Genomic DNA, 19,432 nt, shown 5'->3' with positions numbered 1-19,432 from the left:
CGCGCGCCTCGCCAGCGCCGCGGGCCGTTAGCTCCGCAGTTTCGCTCTCCAGGCAGCAGGAAGGTTTGCGGACGTGCTGGAGGTCACGCCAGTCCCCGAACGCGCGCGGGCCGGCAGCAGCCGAGGGGTCACACGCTGCGACCCCCCCCGTGTTTTAACTCCCCAGCCCTTACGCAAAAGAGCCTTCCTGGTCCCACCGCGGCCGTTTGCTACAACCGGGAGCAAACTGATACAGCCGATGTCACAAGCTGCCCTGCACAGATTCCCTAAAATTGTAACCTCACCTCCGACCCTCAGCATTTCCTTGCTCGGTTTTCTTAAAAACAGGAACCACCCTTCGCAGCTGTCGCTGCAATAAATGCTGCGCAACGCTCCCGCCGACTGCCAGCGTCAGCCGGTCCACCCAGGCTCCTCCAGTCTCCAGGGAAAGACCTCTCCAGACCAAGAATCCATCAGGAAAAGTTTGCTCTCGCTCCGTCTGAAGCCAGTGGAAATCTCGGCGGTGACGCCAGCAGCAGCCGGGCTGGACCCCGAGAAGAGGTTCAGCAGGTGAATGGTTCTTCTGGGGGTCTCCTATCTCTGCTTTTATTTATTCCTTAACATACTCATACATCGTACAGCTATTTTTCTGCCACAGCAAGTCCCTCCATTTCTGATTAGATTTATATATACATATAACGTACTATTAATCACAATCTAAAAGTCGAAGATAAAAATGCTTGCATGAATTTTGATTACGGGATTAAGCAGCGCCGGGGGAAAGCAGCCCTGCGATCCCAGGACAGCACGCTGCGGCTTTCAGTGATATGTACACACTGCTTAGCCCTTGTGTATTTATTTCACAGCTCAACAGCTGGATTCCCTTAGAAATTAATCACCTCTGTCATTAAATCAGATCTTTCAGAGTTAAGCTTTACAAACCTTTTTTCCTTTTTTAAAAAAAACAACAATATTGATAAATGGATTGTTTGCTAAGTAAGTAGCGCCATTAACACCACTGTGAGCTCCACCACGAAAAATCGCTCTGTGGCATCTGACCGCAGCCCCTCTCCTGGCCAACTGGAAAAAATTAAGTTTTATTCCAATTTGAATGATTCTGAAGCAGACCTGTCAGCTCGCGACTGTCGGGGCCGCAGGGGACCGGCGTGCCGGACCGGCACGGCGGTGGGTGGCAGCTGTCCGAGCACCCGTGGCGTTTTTGGGGCTGGCATCGCGGTGCAGGATGCCACCTATTCCGCTGCCCTGCCCTGGGATGCTCCCGCCCCGGCGCGTGTGCCTCCAAACCCGGGGCAGCGCGCAGCAACAGCCCGGCTCGCCCCGGCCAAACACGGCCGTGCCCGACGGCAGCGGCACCGGCGGAGCTGCCTGGGGGGCTCTCCCCTGCATCGCCAGCGCTCAACACTCTCTAGGTCAGGCAGATGAAATCATAAATTTATAATACAACATTACTTCAATTTTCCTCTTCATTTGCTGCTGCAGTGCCCAGCTCTGCTCTAACGAGTCAAAGCCCGATCCACGCAGGGGAAATTGCCTGGCTGAATATCAATAGCGCATTAACACCGTGCCCATGTGGATGCTTCATCAAGCCAAATTATGGCCATGCTGACCTACCACCATTTCCATTAGATGCCATTCTCATCCTGCATTGGGCGCCGAACAGTTTATTTGCTTCACTAGTCCCGGGGAACGATCAATCTCTCTAATTATCCCTTGTGGCTAAACCAAAAATCCAAGTTTTGCCTGGATTACCTCCTCCGAAGCGAGACGCTCCTGCCTGTGGAAGCACAACTCAAGCCAACAACCAAAACTGCTTTTGCACCACCGCTTCCACCCAGCCCCTGCCTGACGTCAAGGACAGCAGCTCCGATGCACCCACCCTTGCCGGCTGCCTGAACTTCCAGCCCGTGTGCGGGAGCCTTGCAGAGCCCCATTTCGCAGCAGGAAATGCATCCCTGCGCTGGATGCTCTCCGGGCAGGGCAAGGCGAGAGCGATGGCTGCTGGAAGCACCACGCTGACCACCCGTCGGTCACGCTCAACCGGCTGTCGCGCTCTCGGCGGAGGCAACGCCTGATGCGGCCACGGAGTCTGTTACCACCGCAGCGTGCGAGCAACCGCTCGGTGCAGGGACGGTCTCCCAGGGGAAAGCAAAGGCTCTGCTTCCAGGATGAAAACAACCGCCGAGAGGTAACACCGACCTCTTTACTTACAGCGTACCTGAGGGCATCACAGCATTCCTGGTGCGAAAGCCCATCCTGGCGGGCCCACGGGAAAGCCCGAGCGTTGCGGGCATTTTACAAAACGTGGGCAAACTGCCCTGTCTTCCATTCCGCACTGCGGAACTGTGGCCCTGGAAACTGAGCAGCCTGCCGTGGCGCACGCACAAGGCCACTGGAAAGGCAGGAGATGTGAGCCGGGCTCCCGACTCCCCTCCGTCCCACGAGCACCTCCGGAGGAAGAAACGGCTTCTCTGCTCCAAGAGGGGAAGCGTCCGCAGCCACTGAACCAGTCTCTTCAGTTTTAAATTTGGTGATCCAAGATGGACAAAGCTCACGGTTAATACGTGGGAACACTGGGCACACTGGGGCCTGGGGACCTCTGCTTTAATTATTAATTCAAGTGTTCCAGTAAATTCAAGAAAATTATTGTCTCCCAACGTTGCTCAGAGCAAGGAATGCCAGGTCCTTTGCAAGGAAAGGCATCGTCCTTCTGCCAAAGCACAGCCCCGTGCTGCAACAAAAATGCCCAGGGTCTTTCTCAAAAGAAACGTGCTGTGACCTTGACACAAGCACCTGTGGCACCAGGGAATGCAAACCAAAAATCACCTCCCACCGACACAGGGGGTGGTCACATACTGGGGAGCAGCTATGGAGAAGAGACACATCTGCTGTAGAAGTTTCTCCCTTGGTCCAACAAAGTTGACCTATCCCCTTCTTGAAGGGAATTAAAGAGCTAAGCTGAAGCTGGCCGCGGCCGCGCTCGTCAGTGACAGCTGCAGCGGGCACGGCTGCAGCGGGCGCCGCTGCAGGAGCCCGGGGGGTGCCGGTGAGCTGTGCCAGCCTCCCGGGAACGCTGCGCTAACGAAGGGCTCCCCTTCCTCAGTCCTGCCTCGCAGGCAGCTGCTACTCTATTAAACAGGCTGATGGAAAAAAGGAATGACTTTCTTTGAAGGGCACAAGCTTCTTTTATGCATGAGTTCAGCCTGCCTAGATTGAACGTGTGCAGTAATGCAGAGCCCCGCTCTGCCTTGCGCAGCCTGTTAGAGGCTTTCTGAAATCTGGTGTTCGTATCGGACGTCATTTTGGCAGTCTGCGGGCATAAGCTTTACGGGCCGAGTGCTCCTGTCCCTGGAGGGGTTTGGAAGTTAAAAAGAGCCCAACTTTACTACACCAGCCAGTCTAAGATGCCCGTCGCCGGAAGAAACGAGTCCTGCGGGGCCGCAGCTCAGATGAAGCAGCGCGGCAGTCACCTCCAGAGCCGGGCGTCACCGCCGGGACCGCTGCGACGGCAGCCGCGACGTCCCAGACGCACGGAGCTGCTTCAGACGGGAGGGCAGGCAGAGATGGCCTGCTGTTAGTGTTGCTCCTCAGTTGCTTTCTTCTTTTCTTTTTTTTCAAGTTTTCAGGTACAGACCTGAAGAGAGGGCAGAAAGCCGTGGGGCACTGCAGTGACACTCACCCGCGGGTGACGGGGCTCCTGGTTTGCTCACCGGGACCAGGTGACGGCGGTGAGGCTTCTGGGCGCGTGGCAAGCTTCTCGGCCACCGAACCGCTCCCACTCAGCTGCAGGCGCCTGCCTCGCCTGCTGGGGGGGACACGGTGCCTGTTCACGAGCACCCACGGGGCTGGGGAGCTGCTCTTGCCGCCGGGTGGGCGGCCAGGGAGAGAGAGATGACTGGAACTGAAACCACCCTAGCCCACTCCTCACGCAGAGCGGCTAATTAACGTTCCCGATCTCCCCCGAGACCGCGCACGTCCCAGCGGCAGACTGAGCCCGAGACAGCCCGGAGGCAGTCCTGGCAAAAAGCTCAGCCTTGCCCGTGCTCTCGGAGTCTAAAAACCCTTTCAGAAGAACACTTTAATTTTGTTCCAATCAACCAAATCATCACAGAAGCGGCTGCCTATGCACCTTTAGACCCCGGCTGCTGCAGGCTCCTTGGGGAGGCTGTGATTAATGAAAAAGACCAACTTCCTTAATAGCTTTGGAGGGAGCTGCTCTCCGCTCTTTCCTTTGGGTTGTCTCATGCGTTCGTTCCTCCGATTCCCTCCTCTGCCCGTGAACGGCATCTGGAGAAGGTGACCTTGAGCAAGGGCTTCTGGAAACAGGTACAAAAATCCTTCAAGAGCAGCGTGACTCGCTCCATTTCAGTCCAGCCAGGCATCTAAAAGGCCGAACGGGGCAGGGCTGACACCGGCCTCCCGGGATCTCAGCAAAACACTCGGCTACCGCAGCCGCTGCCTCTGGCGGTACGTCACTTGGCGCGCCTCGTCGTTTGATGGGTTAATTACGCCCCTCTCCCCGCGTGCCTGCGGGGACCGGGCCCCACCGCCGCGCAGCCGCCGGGGCTTGGGAAGGGGAGACTCGGGCTCCCCGCTGAGCCGCTGCCCGTCAGCCCCCTTGAAGCCAGCTCCTCCAGGCAGCCCTTGAAAACGGGGACTTGTGACGGCCGGCCAGCCAGCCTTGCTCTCGTGCGTCGCCGTTTCCTCGTTTAGCACTTAATTATTTAATGCGGTGCCACTGTAGCAAGCAGGAACTCGGAAGGTGAAAAAAACCAGCTAGAGCAGATAATGAAGCGTCTGGCCTTCAACACCAATCGATCGTTAATTCTGAGCAAGTCACCCTGATCTGAAATCTCCTAAGAGCGCGCGGCGAGACCGGCCGGAGCGGACCCGGTTGGGGTGTCCCACCCCACCACGGCGGGACGGGGATTTGCCAACAGGCACCTGCGTCGCTCGCTCTGTGCAGACGCAGATCCGCTCGCCGAGGGCTTCTTCCCTTACTTCTTACGGCTCGAAACCATCTTTTTCCAGAGAGGCGGCCCCGGTGGGAAGGACTCAGGCCGCACCCGAGGGCTGCATTTTCCCTTGGGGTCACTGGGGCGGGCCCCGGCTCCGTTCACACCTTGCCTGGCTGCGAGGAGAAGGGCTGGGGCAGCTCGGCCCGTGGCGAGCAGAAGAGGGAGGCTGCCCTGGCTCTTTTTGCCTTTTTGCTGTCTCCTCCCGCAGCCGGGCGGGACCGGCCAGCCAGGCGGCACGCACCAGCTCCACCACCCCAAACCTCAGGCACCACAAGCGGGAAAGAAAAACAACAGGAAAAAAACGTACATACGCTCAAGCGCGCTGGGAACTTTGAGGTAACGAAATCACAGACTGACTAGAAGGAGATAAATATTTTAACCATAAAATGCGATTTCCAAACACTGTGGGGCAGGGTGGCGGTGGAGTGTGGGGACAGAAAAATAGATGATCAGCTGAAATAACTGAATTACACATCCCAGAAATGGATCGCTCCCGCCACACGAGCAGAAGTACTATTAATTCAGAGATAAAGCAAACACGGCAGGGAAGTTTTCCCTATCAAACCAAGCGGTGCCTGAAGTCAGACGTCCCAGCATCACAGCCTGATGCTCCCAGGAGCCGAGTCCTCTGACCTGACGCCCGCTCCAGGAGCCTCGGGGTCCTGCAGCACCTCGGACGGCCTGTGGACCTGCTCAGCAGAGCTCAGGACAACCCAGCACCACCTTTCGAGGCTGCTTTTTGTGCTCAGCTTCTGGGATCATCTAAACCCCGGACAGAAAATTCAAAGCATCCCGGAGAGGCCACAGGAAAGGCTCATTGCTGCCCGGGAACACCTCCGGATGCCCTCTCGTTCATGCAGGCTTTACGGACACAGCAGGTGACAACCAAGGGAAAGTCCGGTGATACAAAGGGAGCAGAAAGTTGAAAATACGTGGGGTTTTACAAAAATACGTTGGCAATGGATTAGCAGCATTTTGGCTTAGTAAATCTGAGGACCGAGTATCAAGAGGTTGTCATGTTATATAGAAAGAAGAACTAGCTAGGCAGAAACAAATGAGAACCAATTATAACTAAATAGACCTCATGCACAAATAGAATTTTGCCATTAAATATCATTTATCCCATTTAATTAGTATTTTCTGGACACAATACTCTGGACTAAAATACCGTTCCATCTCCTTGAAACTTGTAATTATTGTTGTGACCTATACTGTTACGCATCTCCCTGCTTTCTCCATCTTGCATGCCATTTAGGAACCGGCAAGATTTTCAATTATCCATGCTGAACTGTCAAAGATACCTTTAAAAGAAGGGGAATAATGTGTGACTCAAGTCCTCTAAAAAAGGGGAGAGATCATTTTTAGTCAGAATGAACACACTGCATCTTTCATCATTCTATTTTTGCGAGTAAGAGTAAAACAGGCTATTTAAAACATCCATTTAAATGCAAATTTTTATATTCCAGGAAGTGTGTGTGTGGGGGGGGAGTTAATAATTTACCACAGACAGGATTATTTTCCCCACTCCACCCCTGCTGAAGTTTGACTCGCACCCACACAGGTGCAGGGATTTGCTCACCCCTACGCCTTAAGCGTTCAGAAATCAGGGAGACGACACGGGAGCCGCTGGCTCCGGGAGACGTGTGGTGGCTACGGCACTTACCCAACATTCCCATCCCTAGCATAAAAGCGTCCATGGTATACGGTAATCCACGTGCCCTTCCTCTCGTCCCTGGTGGAAACATCACTTCTTTAGGTTGTGCTTTCTTACATTCTACCTATTGAGCAGAAACATGTACAAATGAGATGCAAATGAATTCCATGTAAATGTCAAATGCAGAACTGATCTACTTAAGGGGGGAGTTTTATTTTTAGCATTTGCCTCCCCACACCGCCTCCCCCTCAAAGGTGAACTTTAAGAATAGCGTAAATGGATTTAAAAGAGCAAACGTGTATGTCTCTTTAAACACACATAGCAAAACCCCGCCGTAAAGATGACAGAAACGCTGATTTAGGAAGTTGCCGTGTTCCTGAAAGGAAAACCTGTGCTGCGTTCGCTCTCAATGATACTCGCGGGCATGGAATGAATGGAGGGAGGTCTCCAGCACAGCTCTATTGCAATCGATAACAGAAAATGACTCTCGGTGATCATTACAAAAAGCTCCTTTTAAAATAGGAATAAAGAATCAATATTTCTACCCAGCAGAAAATTTCTGTAAACCCTGTTAATGAATGATCTGCATTCTTTCACTTCCAGTTACTCCCGCTGCCTTCTGAAGTTGCTTAATGCCACCCGAACCACATTGCCCGTCCCCCAACACCCCGAGAGGCAGCGGCCCAGCCCCGCCGGCAGCGGGACATCCAGGACCCCGGGACCGCCAGCCGCACCACCGGCTGCTGGTTCCCAGCCTCTTTGGGGATGGGAAAAGGGAGAAATCAAGCGCTTTTCCACGTTCGCCAGCTCCAGCGCTGCCAACTCGCTCCCCCCGCAGCAGACTGCCCCTGTGCTCCCCTCGGCCCGGGCGCTACGGCCGCACCGGTAAGCTGGTTTGGAGCTGACCAGTTATCCCAACCCAATTCCATGGCTCTACGCCTTAGTCCGTGCTCTGAGCAACAGGAAAATGTGCGCACACGCAGCGCAGCCCTCCACGGGGAAGCCCCACCTGTACGGTTTGCACGATGAGAATTGCTGGTCTAAGGGTAAGGGTCACAGGCTGAATCCAGAGGTTTGAGCTTTACGCCTCTAACTTCATCTTCAACCAGTTCCTCATCCTCTTTGCACATTTACGCTCCCCCCCGCCCTTGCCTGGCCAGACCGGAGTGGGAGCAGGGGTGCTGCAAGCCGGGGCTGCGCTCCCGGCAGATGTGGTGGCACGGCCACGTGCAGCCCCACTGCCCTCAGACCAGGATAGAGTTAATTTTCTTCCTAGTAGCAGGCACAGTGCTGTGGTTTGGATTTAGTAGGAGAAGAATGTTGATAACGCTGATGGTTTGGTTGTTGCTCAGTGCTGCTTACGCCAGTCAAGGACTTTTCAGCTTCCCATGCTCTGCCAGGGGCACAAGAAGCTGGGAGGGGGCACAGCCAGAAGAGTTGATCCCAACTGCCCCAAGGGCTGTTCCATACCATACGGCGTCATGGGCAGTATAGAAACTGGGGGGGTTGGCCGGGGAGCAGCGATCGCTGCTCGGGGACGGGCTGGGCATCGGTCGGCGGGTGGTGAGCAATTGCATCGTTCATCGCTTGCTTTGGATATTGTTATTACTATTATTATTATATCGTTACTATTATCATTACTATTTTACTTTATTTCAATTATTAAACTGTTCTTATCTCAACCCAGGAGTGTTTCTCACTCTTACTCCTCCGATTCTCGCCCCCATCCCAGCGGGGCAGGGGGAGCGCGCGAGCGGCTGCGTGGTGCTGAGCTGCCGGCTGGGGTTAAACCCCGAGAGCATCCCGGCCGTGGCACTGCCAGCGGGCGGGCAGGGGCTCGGAACGGGGCTGCCTGCCGCGGAGGACTAGGAGGGTCGGCTCCAAGCAGGGTTGCGTCTCCCGCATCGCCTCCATCACTCGCCCAAGCAGGCCAGGGTGGGTGTGTGCCCCGGGCAAACCCGGGGATGCAGGATAATAGGGCTGAACGTCTCGGTGCCTAATAGCCCGATCAGTGACTGTGTATTCATTGTCTTATGAAAACCAACCGCCTGTTCCTAGGCAACCTGATCAGCGAAAATTTCAGGTTTATACAATTTTCATTTAGGTAACATAAAGGTTAACTGACTGTAATGGGAGTATTTTAAACAAAGCCACCTACTCCTCCTCTTTCTGCTGCAAACCTCCACAGACCGTATTTACTTTGCTTGCTTGCAACACTTCCCGAAGCTACAACACTCAGACACTGCCAACGCTGCCAAAACACGCATTTCTTGCAGAAAAGCTGCCCCAACCCAGTGAAGTTTGGAGCAAAATTCTGCTAGAGTTCATCTTTTGCTACTTTGCTACCAAGAAGTGTTTGGGTCCTTGCAGGAGGCAGCGGGAGAAGGGCAGAGAGGGACCAGGGCCGGCTGGAGCAGGGAGGCACGTTTGCACAGCCCGGACACCGCTGCGGAAGAGAAACGGGGAAAACGGGCCAGCGGGAGCAAGAGCAAGAGAGGTGTTGAAGAGACCCGCCCTCCGGGCATCCCGAAACTCGGGCGCAGCCACAACAGGGCCAGCGATTTCCTCCGTCTCCTCTTCAGTGCTGCTGGGGCAGCAAGTTGTCCGGGAGGGAAACAGCCCAGCGAGGGCCACGGTGAGGACTGGGGTGTACTCCAGCCAGGGCCACCAACCTCCACACCCCTGTCCCCTGCACACCCATGCACACCCACGCACACCCACGCACACCCACGCACGTGCACAGGCTCCTGCAAGCACGTGACGCTGCAGACACGCTACCGAGCGCGCGATGGAGAGCCCCACGGTGCTCCACAGGGTTCCCAGGCCCTGATCTTAAGACAAAAAGAGGAAGAAAAGGAAACAGAAAACTTCCCATCAGTGAATTTGTCGAGCACGGTGAGGTGCTGCTGTCGGAGCGGGGCCCGGGGTCCCCCATCACTGCCCTGCGGGGACGAAGCCTGCAGAGCTTCCCAGGGAGGCTTAAGCCTGAGCCTTGATGGTGGGTTTCAGCCTAATTGGGCTGTGAGCCCCCCCGGAACCTCGGTGCCCCAGAAAGCCCCACAGCCCAGAGGCTGCTACCTCCCCTCTCCATCCGCCGCCCCGGAGAGCCCAGGGACACAGCGAGCTCCGAACGCCGAGCACCGGCGCCAGCCTCCCGCCCCGCGCAGCAGCTCAGCAATATCCTCTCAAAACTATCCTTCGCTTATTTTTTAATCAGAGGGGCATTTAACGGGAGCCTGCCAATCTAATTTCCCCAGCCAAATGACCGGGGGTGAGCACCAGAAGTGTGTCATTTCATTTCGCTACCGCATTTTTCGGGTTCGCCACCGCTCCAAATGTCACGGCGGCATTGGTTACACCTCGCGGCTGCTTGTGCTGCAAACAGTCAGGATGATAAAAACAATCTAGCCTGGCTCGACGGACAATTAACAGGAAAATGAAGTTTGGATTAGCACCGTTAGAAACAATAACCCAGTAATTAGCTTTTGCAACCACAAAACAGCCTACCGCTGCTCTCTGAAAGACTAGCGTAATTTATGATTTTCACAGCACACGAGGATATAAAGGGAATGGCAGCGAGCTGCAAAGAAGTTTTAACTGGGATTTAAAGGGGAAGAAAAAGTCACCAGTAGGAAAGAAAAATAATTCCTAAGCCTTTGTAAACAAATATACCCCATAACGAAGGCAAAAATATTCTCCGTTATCCAGCAGAGACTCTGCCCCCCTGGGAGGGATGATGTGCAAGCCCCGGCACCAGGAGCCGCGGCCCCGCTCTGCCATCCCTCGGGAAGGGGCTGGCAACCCCGGCCCGGCAGCACGCCTCGGGTGGGTTTTCACACTCCCTGTTCAGCAACGTCAGGCCTTGAGGTGCTCTGCAGAAGCTGCCCATGCACTGTCCCGTGGGCAAATGGGGAAAATGCAGCAGCAGGAGGTGAAGCACCATGTTAGTGGACCAACGGTGGGCTTGGATAGAATCATAGAATCATAGAATCGTTTAGGTTGGAAAAGCCCTTCAAGATCATCCAGTCCAACCATTAAGCTACACTACCAAGTCTACTCTAAGCCAGTCAAGGGTAGACCAGACTGAACCATGCCCCCAAGTGCCACCTCTGCCCGTTTTTTGAACACTTCCAGGGATGGGGACTCCACCACCTCTCTGGGCAGCCTGTTCCAATTCTTGACCACCCTTTCCGTAAAGAAATTTTTCCTAATTTCCAACCTAAACCTCCCCTGGCACAGCTCGAGCCCATTTCCTCTCATCCTATCGCTAACTACATGGGAGAAGAGCCCAACACCCCCCCCCTGCCCCCTCCTGCCAGGAGCTGCAGAGCGATCAGGTCTCCCCTCAGCCTCCTCTTCTCCAGGCTGAACACCCCCAGCTCCCTCAGCCGCTCCCCACCAGCCCTGTGCTCCAGACCCTGCCCCAGCTCCGTTGCCCTTCTCTGGACACGCTCCAGCACCTCAATATCTTTCTTATGGATGGTGCCTCTTCACCAACAGAGTCAGCAAAAAGGGGAAAAAAAAGGGGCCGGGGTGCTTGTCCGCAAAAAGCCAGCCCGCTCCTCCGCGGGGAACGGGATGGAGATGGCCATAACCATCCCGCAGCCACGGGTACCGCGAGGGTAAAACCCTGGAGGCAGCAGGGATGTCGCAGGCATGCTGGCGACGCGGGACACGCAACGGGGCTTCTCCAGGAGGGAATGGATCTGGATTTACGAGTCGCTGCTCAGCTCCGTACCGAATCACCCCCAAGAGCCCGCCCGATGCGGGTACTTTGTACATAAATCTGGATCTTGCACAAACTTTCAGTTCAGCGTTTCTGTACATCTTAATAATTTCCAGATTTTTTTCCACCTCCCCTGTATGAGGGATGTGCTTCGCTTTCAGCAGCCTAACAAAGAAAGTTTTAACTCTAAGGCTTAAAAAAAAAAAAAAAAAAGACAGGAAAACTAAAATTCACTATTTTTGTTTAGTCTAGTTTGGAGAATTAACATTACACTGGAGTACTCTTGGGTCAAGCCGAGCAGTCAAAGCCACTAGAACCCAGGACGGCTGGGATGGGGAGTGAAAAGCCTCTTATACCCAGCGCAACAACACAGGCTGTCAGCTCTCAGCATCAGGATGTCTCGAAACCCACGGCTAACAGCTTTCCAGGGAAACCGGGGCTATTTTGAGGAAAGCAGAATGCGCACATATTCACAATGCACAAAAACCCATTTTACCACCCAAAGACAAGGCAACTTTGTCTTGCCAGCACCGTGCAATTCACGGTTAGCGGAGATTCGATTACCTTGGGGACGCCATGCCATTCATGCCACGGCAAGCCAAAGCTATCGCTCCTCTAACAGAGGAATCTGTATTCGCCCAGTCCTGCCGCAAAGGCAGGGCTACACCAGGCAACTGAAGAAAGGTTATAAGCGTATTTTAAAAAACCCGTTAGATCATTGACAAAGGTGGGGTGGGGACAACGCAGTCAGAAGCTGCTCAGCATGTCCTCAGACCGTAAGAGAAGTCGGCAGCTACGGGAGAGCAGAGGAGCCTGCCAGATTTTCTTGCGGTTCATCACTTCAGTTTGTCCCCAAAACACCTGGTAACATCCAGCGCTGGGCAGCTCCTCCTTGTCCTGCGCGGGCTGGAGAACCCGGCCACCCTTGGAGAACCTGGCAAGGGCGGCGTCACCGTACCGCTCACGAGCTACGTCATTTAAAGCACGCTGAAGACAAGGCTATAGGAACGCATCCAACCCGCAAGTGGTCTGCAGTGTCCTTCAGCTGACAGACGGGGTTTCCAAAGCTGCCGCACCGTCAGCCTCTCCCTAGCACCGCTAATGCCAGTGACACCTCGTGTACCTGCCTGCCCAGCACCGCCCTGCACGGGGTCCGATCGCCCTCACTTCTGCAACGAGCCCTCTGCAGAGAACCTGTCGCCATGACCATCGGCCTCCTTGCACGACAGCTCACAGCGGTGCCCAGATACGCCCTCCCACAACAACAGCCACGTGCCAGGCTCCATCTCCACAAGCTGGTAGCGATCCTACAGTAGGAAACACGGAGCACCGGTGCTCTCCTGTGCCCTGCTGACAACCAGGCTCCCCAGAGCAGGCACGCTTTTAGCCTCGGTGCCCGTGTGCCCCATTCACGATGACAGCTCCCTTTCCGTAGGTCCTACAGATGTGTCAAATGAAGGGACAACCCCAGCTCCAAAGAGTTTCCTGGAGATTGCAGTAGGGTCATTGAACTGGAGCTGCCGCATTTACTTTCTGGCCAGTGGAGGTTGTTTCTTAGGTCTCTGGCTACTTGCTTTGAGTGCAAAACGAGGGTTGATGCCCCCATGGAGGGCTGGGAGGGGTGAGGGAATGGCAAGGTATGATGAGCTTGTGTGCTTTGCAGATTTGGGCCAAAAGCATCAAAACATGCTTACAGCACTAAAACAATTTCCTCTCAAGGGAGAAGGGCGACTTCTGGACCCAGATTAAGCACATACCCACAAGAAAATCCCTCATGTCCTCTAACTTTCCCCTTTGTCCCCTGACATGCCTTCTGGGCAAGCCAACGCCACATCTCTTTTTCAGCCCTACAGCCACTCCCTGACCCGGATGCTTCGTATGCAGAGAAGGCAGGGTCACTTGGTCAAGCCTCCCCGAAGACATCTGCTCCAGAACAAGCTACCCGCAACACGCCAAACGCCTGCAGCCCAGGGTCGTGCCTGTAAACAGCCGAGCAGCACGACATGCAACACCCCTGCACTCTGCTCCATGTATCCCCTCCCAACACAGCCAGCAAACCCACCACCGCCACCACCAGCAAGACACCAGCTGGAGAGGCGGCAGGATCACGCACGAGGCCCACCACCACATCTGGGGGTTGACCTCTGCCTTCCATGGCATCCGGCTGGCAAAGAACCCAGTGGCTTCTCAAAACGTCCGCGCAAGGCTGGAGGTGGTTTGCTGGCTGCGCGTTGAGTTTCCTCCGCTCCCGGTTACTGCAGGGACCTCGGACGCTGGCGGTCTCGTGCACCCTCCTCCCTTCTGCACATGGCGCATAGTTCAGTCTTCCCAGGGACAGAAGTGCCTTAGACTACAAAGTATTTGCATGAAAACCCAAAGGCACGTGGTGTGCGCTACACATGTCTAAAACGTCACCACACAGCGAAGGCTGCCAGTCCGGGGAGAAGCCTGAAGAGTGCTGATACATCAAAAAAACCCCACAACAAAAGGCCCACAAAACCCACAAAATCCCACCACGAGAGAGAGAAACAGCCACAGGTGCTACGCAGTGTCAAAGCCTATTTTAAAACAGCCTAACATTTTTGTCAGCTGCTCCAGCGCCTGACTTGAGATCCCGACTTCAAGTGCAACGCGCCCGGGCCAGGCTCGGCTCATCGCACCGCTCACCGGCGCCTGCCCCACCGTACCCGTCAGGTGAACAACTCTGTCACAGTGGGATCTAAAGGAAAATAAATCACCCCATCACATTTCTTTTCCAGCTACTTTCGCACCCCCTTAGAAAACCAGGTTTCTCTTTGCAAAGCAGCCTGCTCGAACCAGAGGAACAATATTCTGGCGATAGCTTGTTTGGGTTTTATTTGTGTCCCCCCCCCGCAATGTTTGGAGAGCATCTTTGGCCTCCCACATAAATTCCAAGTTTCATTTATTAAATACCTCACTGGCATTTTCTTTTTTCGCTCTCACACTGCTCGTTTAATATTACATTTGACATTCTAAGCTTTACGGATGGCAACAGAAGCAGAATGGGTGGGCTAAAAATAGCCTGCCAGGGAGACGGGAGGCTAGAAATAGGCTTGTGAACAACAGCAGCCCTGCTACCCTTTGCTTGCCCCCGCGTTTTGGGAAAGGACAGAATTCAGGAGATGAGAAAGAGCGAGCTCAGGGCGAGTTGGTGCCAGCGGAGCTGCGGATGCCCCAGCTGAGCAGCCCAGGGATGGGGACAGGGATGGGGACGGGGAAGGGGACAGGGACAGGGAAGGGGACGGGGCGTCCCTGTCCCCGCTCACGGAGCAGCTGCAAACACATTGCCTCGAGCCAGGGCTGTGAGAACCCATCCCCTTGGCAGCTCAACACTAGAGGGGGACACGTTAAAAACGAAGCGGGAGCGGCCAAGTCTCTGAGGGCGCTGCGGAAAGTACCTCTGCACCTAACTCTGACCCCCCGCCAGCTGCGAGCCCCCTCCGGCCACCTGCACCAGCTCACTGTCACACACGCCTGCACAAGCTCTCCTGCCCCTGCACGGCTTGGTAATTAATCTGCAGACACTCAGCAATACGATGAATCAGTCCCAAGACAGGATCATGCCTCATCTCCTCCCTCGTGGGCTGCTTTTAAAATCAGTGCTGTAGAAGAAGTGACAAGAAGAGAACGCTCAAAGCATCGCGGCACCCGGATCGTGCACCAGGCAGGCACAGAGAGCTGGGAAGAATATCTTTTAATTATCTGCAACAACAAAACACCAACAGCCTACGCTGTCTCTTTTGCTCTTTGTGATGTTCCTCGAGTGTTTTCGCCCTGTCCCATCCTCCACGTTCCCTGCACTGCTGTTACCTTCCCGTGCAGCCTTTCATCTGGGAAGAAATCCTCCCAACAACTCTCCTACCACTCCTCCCATAGCAGGGGTCTGCAAACAGCTGGGTAAGACTTTTACAGCGCAGGAGTACAGATCCCGCTAGGAAGCATCAAATAAGGCGCACCGCCCCGCTGCCGGCGCCGGTTTTGCCGGGACACGCCACCGCCCCGCTGCTCCTTCCAGCTGACATCCAGCACCTCACCAGGGCGATACTGGGCAGCGCTGATCTGCACCAGGCGAAGGCTGAGCCTTGCTCCAGAGAAAAACCCACGGCGTGAAACAACTAAAGCTGTGGGGTTTGACGTGACACGCACCCGCCCGCAATGAAGCGGTAGGAAAATCCTGGAGTGTAGCACTGCAGCTCTTCCCTCCCAGCTGACAAGTCGTACCTAAATTTACATTCCAAGCCTTTCTAATTTGTTGCTGGCTCTGTCGTCTGGATGCTGGGGTGGGGGTGGTTGGGGCTCCTTCCTTTTTTTTTTTTTAAAGGCAGATTAATCAGCATTTAGTAACTACACGGGGGAATGAGCCTCCCCCGCAACCCCCGTGTCTCGGGCGAGGTATCGCCGGCGGCAGGCAGGGAACCCCAGGAGCAGGAGGAGGCTGGGGAAGCAGCGAGGTGCTTGGGCAGGGCAGAGGCAAAGCCCACGGCACCCATCTGAGATGGAGCGGGAGGCTTCCCGCTGGGCACGGGGAACTGCCCCAGCCCTGCCCGGCCAGCCCACCACTCAGTTTGCCAAGGGGACCCTTACTTTTATTTCGGATGCATATTGCAGCGAGGAACAATATGAAGAATATTATTTCAGTGCCCTGGGAAAAATTAGCAAGTCAAATATTGAATCAGGCCTCCAGCATATGCCAAGGAGATTGCTTTGATCTTATCCACACTAAAAGCTCTATTATTGAATTTAAAGCCTGTGAACACATATCAGACCAATATACAATGCATATCCGAATACACATTTGAGAAGCAAAAGATGTTTTGACAAAGGGAAAAAGACTATTTTAGCTGAAAATATCAAAGTTACTGCATCAGCTGAAACACAAATGCCCTTTTTCATCTGGCTCAGTGGCTTTACTGACAGGGCAACCTGCGACCTGGGACCTGACTGTCATTTAGGAGAAACTTCACCCAGGTCTGCCTCCTGGCTGGCCCTGGGTGGAAAGCGATTGCGGCTCGATGGCAGAGAGCCACGACTTCCCAGGGGACACGGTCCAGCGGGCGGCAGCAACGTCAGAGCAGCATCAGGACTCGGGAGCTCGACCAGAAGAGCTATTTTGGGAGCACACGGTCCGTAACAGCTACCCCAGCCCACTTCCCTCCCGAAAACCCCTAGCGCAGCCGTTCAGCGGCTGCCCCGGCTCTTCCCGAGAGCGATGGTCAGGAGGAGGGCTGCTCCGCGGCTGCTCAAGAAGCGGAGCAGGTCGATTCACACCATCTCCAGCCCTTTGGCTTCCACCCCAAAACCTGCTCTGGGGCGGCTGCCTGAGCCCGCAGACAGCGCCTGTGCTCGCGGCGGGGACAGACACCCGTCCCGCCGGAGGGAGGACGGGAGTCGCGCCCCAGCGAGCCACGGTCGAGGCTCAGCAGCGCGTCCCCGTGACGCCTCGCCCAGCGAACCTCACGGAGAAGGTTGTCCCAAAGGGCCAGCGCCCAGGCGCGGCACACGTCTGCAACACAGGGCGAGAGCTCGCTGCCACCGACACGCGCGGCGGAACAAAAACGACTTACCATTTTATTATTGATTTCGTGGAAATGAATTTCACAGACTTTTTCCACCACGTCTTCGTTTTCGAAAGTTACGAAACCAAATCCTGTTTAATGAAGAAACAAAAAGGGGGGGGGGGGGGGGGGAAGGAAAATATCAGTTAAGTTAAACAGATTTCATTTTAATAAAGCATTACTTAGCCATTGGGACTTCCGAAAACTTTCATAAAAACGTGCACGTGTAAATACACCTGCTGTCTGTGGAGCTGTTGCTGAACTTATAGACTAATGGAGGGAAGAAGCACCGTCTCGGGGAAAATTAATGTGGTTCTCTTCCAGCTCTTCCATAGGATTTAATGGGGAATTAAAACCTCCTTATGGATTTTTTGATCCATCCTGCAGAACTTAATGGATAGTTACACCCTGGTTACATGACAGCTCAGAAACTACAATAAGGCCATATTTTCTTTCACACCTTATAGGTTTTTAAGAGCAACCTCTACAAAACCCAATTATACTTCCATGGAACCATATTGATTTCATCTCTTGTTTAATTCCACGGGACTTCTCCATTAGAGCTGACTCATTGCACGACCCCAAAAAAAAAAAAAAATCCGGGAAGACAGAAGATGATTCCTCATTTACCCCTCGCTACCCCCAGCGAGGAAAAAAAATACCACCGCTTCCCCAACCACGCAGCAGCGCTTTGTGTTTCCACGCGCTTCGAGCAAACACCAAACGTCCCCGCTGCTGCGTGCCGGGGCCGGCGGCGCAGCCACCGCAGCTCCGTCCCGTGCGGATGCAGCCGGCCCCGCGGGTCAGCCGGGCTCCGGAGGTGGTTATTTGTCCCTTTCTTCCTGAATTACTTCCTCTAATACCTCATCAGGACATCCTGAGGCCTCCGAGAAACCATTACGGTTAAGGCCTCTGATCTAATCATCCCCCTCTTTGCCACTGCTGCTTCAAAGAGGCGGTGGATTTGGGCCGCTTTAGGATCGTTTGATGCCTGCTGCCTGCCCGCAGCTGTACACGGCGTTTGCTCTGCTGGCGCCGCGCGGCTGCAGGCACGCCACGCTAAAGAAATCCGGCAGCCCACCACAGCTGCACGCAGCCACGTTCCCTGCTCATTCCTTAAAAAAAAAAAAAAACAAAATAGAATCAAGCTAACAAACCCCAACCTAATGCGCTACACTTCTGGCAAAGGCTTGATGGGTCAACATTGACACCAATGAAGCTAACCAAATCTTAAAAATGTGACAACAGGATGAACTTCGTCCCCCAAACCGCATCGAAAACTCTGCCGGACTCAGCGCTGGCGAAACGGCACGCGGCATCTTCATGGCACCAGGCTGCGAGCCAAACGAGCCGGAGCTGGTGCATCCGCAGCGGCAGCCTTCGCCCCGGCCGTGGCGACGCGGGAAGGAAGAGGGAGGGGAAGCCAGCGCTGCCCGGCGGTATTTTCCGTGAACAGTTTTGCCCCGTGAGCACCCCTCCGCTCAGCCACGCACGGCAGCAGAGCAGCTTTGGCTTTGCTGACTCCGAAGGAGCCGGCTCCCGTCTGCCACCGGCCGCGCGCCCGTCCATCCCGCGCCGCCCATCCCAGCCCCCCGGCTGTTTGGGAATACAGCCGTGAAGCCTCACCTCAAACCCGTTTTGCTGCCGACGCTTCCCGTCTGCAATCAGCACCTTCCCGGCCGGGGCCCGTTCCCCCTCCAGCAGCGGCGAGTGCCGCGGCCGTGCCCTGCCGGCCCCGCGTGCCACCCCCAACCTGCTCCCTCTGCCAAACCCGGCGCTCGCGGCAAGCGCCCAGCAGCAGGCAGTTTCTGCGCTGGGGTCCCAAAGCAATACCTTGTCGTTTTAAACACACGCTAGATTTGCTTTGATGGGGCACAGCAGAAGGTACTAAAACTGTACGGGTTTTGGCAACCCACGGGTACAAGATGCATTTTGCAGGCTACAGTATTTGAAGCTGTGAAGTGCATTTGCTGGCTCCCGCACCGGCCGAGGCGAGGTCCGAGCAGCTCCCAGCTGGCTTGTTTGGGAATGCACAGTACACGTAGCAATGGTCCATCCCTCTTTGGACCCTCTTCTTGGGGGGAAAACCCACCAGAAATGGTTTCTAGATCTCCTCCAAGGCATAACACATCATCCGACAGCACATCACACTCAAGCCCAGCGCTCGGAACACTACTTTACTTTGCACTTAAAGCGTGTAGCAGCTTGAAGTATTTTACTTAAGTCTTTCATTTGCCTTCTAAATTACTCCATTTAAATCTACCTTAAACAGACCTGTAGTTAAAACTAAAATTTTTGTGGTTAACTGGCTGAATACGGCATCCCAGGAATCCCGGAGCACGCTGCGTCGGGCAATTACCGGAGCTGGGAGCAGCGCGCCGCTGGGGACCAGCTTTGCCCAGCGCAATGAGATGGCCGGCCCGGGTCTACAAGTCATTAATTGTTTGAGCACCAGCAACAT

General features: G+C 54.8%; 1 protein-coding gene across 4 annotated transcripts in view; it reads right to left on the bottom strand.

The window, feature by feature from the left end:
• Positions 1 to 19,432, bottom strand: part of MSI2 (musashi RNA binding protein 2) — a 263,332-nt gene that overhangs the window by 38,470 nt on the left and 205,430 nt on the right. For all 4 annotated transcript variants that reach the window (XM_075719667.1, XM_075719664.1, XM_075719665.1 and 1 more), the window contains exons 8-9: positions 16,981 to 17,063; positions 6,679 to 6,793 (exon numbers count right to left, since the gene is read on the bottom strand). In XM_075719667.1, coding sequence (XP_075575782.1) covers positions 6,679 to 6,793; positions 16,981 to 17,063 — 198 coding nt within the window. The remainder of the gene's footprint in view (positions 1 to 6,678; positions 6,794 to 16,980; positions 17,064 to 19,432) is intronic.

This window comes from Pelecanus crispus, chromosome 12, assembly GCF_030463565.1.
Source record: "Pelecanus crispus isolate bPelCri1 chromosome 12, bPelCri1.pri, whole genome shotgun sequence".
In the NCBI taxonomy this organism is placed as follows: domain Eukaryota; kingdom Metazoa; phylum Chordata; class Aves; order Pelecaniformes; family Pelecanidae; genus Pelecanus; species Pelecanus crispus.
Note: the sequence above shows the minus strand (reverse complement) of the source record. Positions and strands in the feature narration are given on the sequence as shown.